The sequence below is a fragment of the Alligator sinensis genome, unplaced genomic scaffold, assembly GCF_000455745.1.
Source record: "Alligator sinensis unplaced genomic scaffold, ASM45574v1 scaffold862_1, whole genome shotgun sequence".
Classification (NCBI taxonomy): Eukaryota; Metazoa; Chordata; order Crocodylia; family Alligatoridae; genus Alligator; species Alligator sinensis.
The window spans coordinates 584,893-586,081 of NW_005842066.1; the positions used below are offsets into that span (position 1 = coordinate 584,893).

Below are 1,189 nucleotides of genomic sequence, written 5' to 3' on the forward strand. Positions count from 1 at the left end.
GGGAAAGAAGCAGAACCTGCCTAAGCTAAATATTACATAAACCAACTTCTGCTTAAACCCCTTATGTACCTGAAACAGCCACTTAAATAGAAGAGGGCTGTAAACTTGCAGAGGACAGGGTAGGCATCAGGTAAACTGTAATGAGCCATAAAATCACTGTCCCTAGCTTTTAGTGTCCAGCCAGTTATGTATGTTTGTCCTCAGGCCTTCTGGGGCATGTTTTGGAGGTTTCCTTGAGTACAAGGAGGATAAGATCAAAAATGGAGTGGCTGTTCTGTAAAGTGGTCTTCTGCTGATGATTGGGTGCTTCTGTCTTTTATCAGTCTTCTGTGAGTTCATTCTCAAGCATGGTGGGTGTTTAGTTTCCAGGATAGCATCTGGCTGTACCTGTTTTTTCCCCCTCAAATCTCTGCACCTGCAAACTTATCTGACATCTCTCCCTGCAATACAGGTGGTCCAAGAAAAAAAATATTACCAAAATAACCCTTTACTTCTTGAACATTCCCAGGACTATAACAACTATACCACTCCAACCCTAGTAACCTTGTTCTTTTGCAGAAACTGTAAGAGAAGAGAAGCTAGAGGACCAGGCATAATAGCTCCATCCTTCCAGAACAAAGGAGAAAGAGGCAGTTAGCTGCATTAGTCTGATCATCAGGAAAACAAGCAGGGCACAGTGGCACCTTAGAGACTACCTGTTCCACAGAGGCATAAGCAGCTGTCACCTATGAAAAATTACACCTCTCAGAACAAATGAGGCAAAGTGGAAGTTTTTTCCCCTTATACTGATATAGACTGAATGTATGTGCACCTTTGCTCTTAGGAAAGGGAGTGGTACTGTTTTCCACATGGAATCTGGGTTACAAGATGGACGAAGAGAGACAAGACAGTGTTAAAGTTGCTGCTCATTTTTAAAGATATTCCCTTGATGCATAAAAACAAATCACCAGTAACACACACAAATGACCAAAACCAGTCTACCTCGGAGTTCAGTCAGAATGTCAATTTTTTGTTCTAGAATTGCTTCAAGTTGTGTAGCATAGGAATCCACATCATAGTCTACTTCTTCAGTCATCTCTAGAAGGGCTTTTTCATCTTCTAACCATCTTATAGATTCCTATGAAGACAAGAGAGGCAAAAATGACTCAATATATCACCAAATAGCAGACGTGAATTTACAGTCATTCCT

The 1,189-nt window shown here is 41.1% G+C and overlaps 1 protein-coding gene across 6 annotated transcripts in view; it reads right to left on the reverse strand.

Annotated features, from left to right (window-relative positions):
• Positions 1 to 1,189, reverse strand: part of KIF2A (kinesin family member 2A) — a 103,814-nt gene that overhangs the window by 4,742 nt on the left and 97,883 nt on the right. For all 6 annotated transcript variants that reach the window (XM_025204008.1, XM_025204013.1, XM_025204014.1 and 3 more), the window contains exon 20: positions 982 to 1,117. In XM_025204008.1, coding sequence (XP_025059793.1) covers positions 982 to 1,117 — 136 coding nt within the window. The remainder of the gene's footprint in view (positions 1 to 981; positions 1,118 to 1,189) is intronic.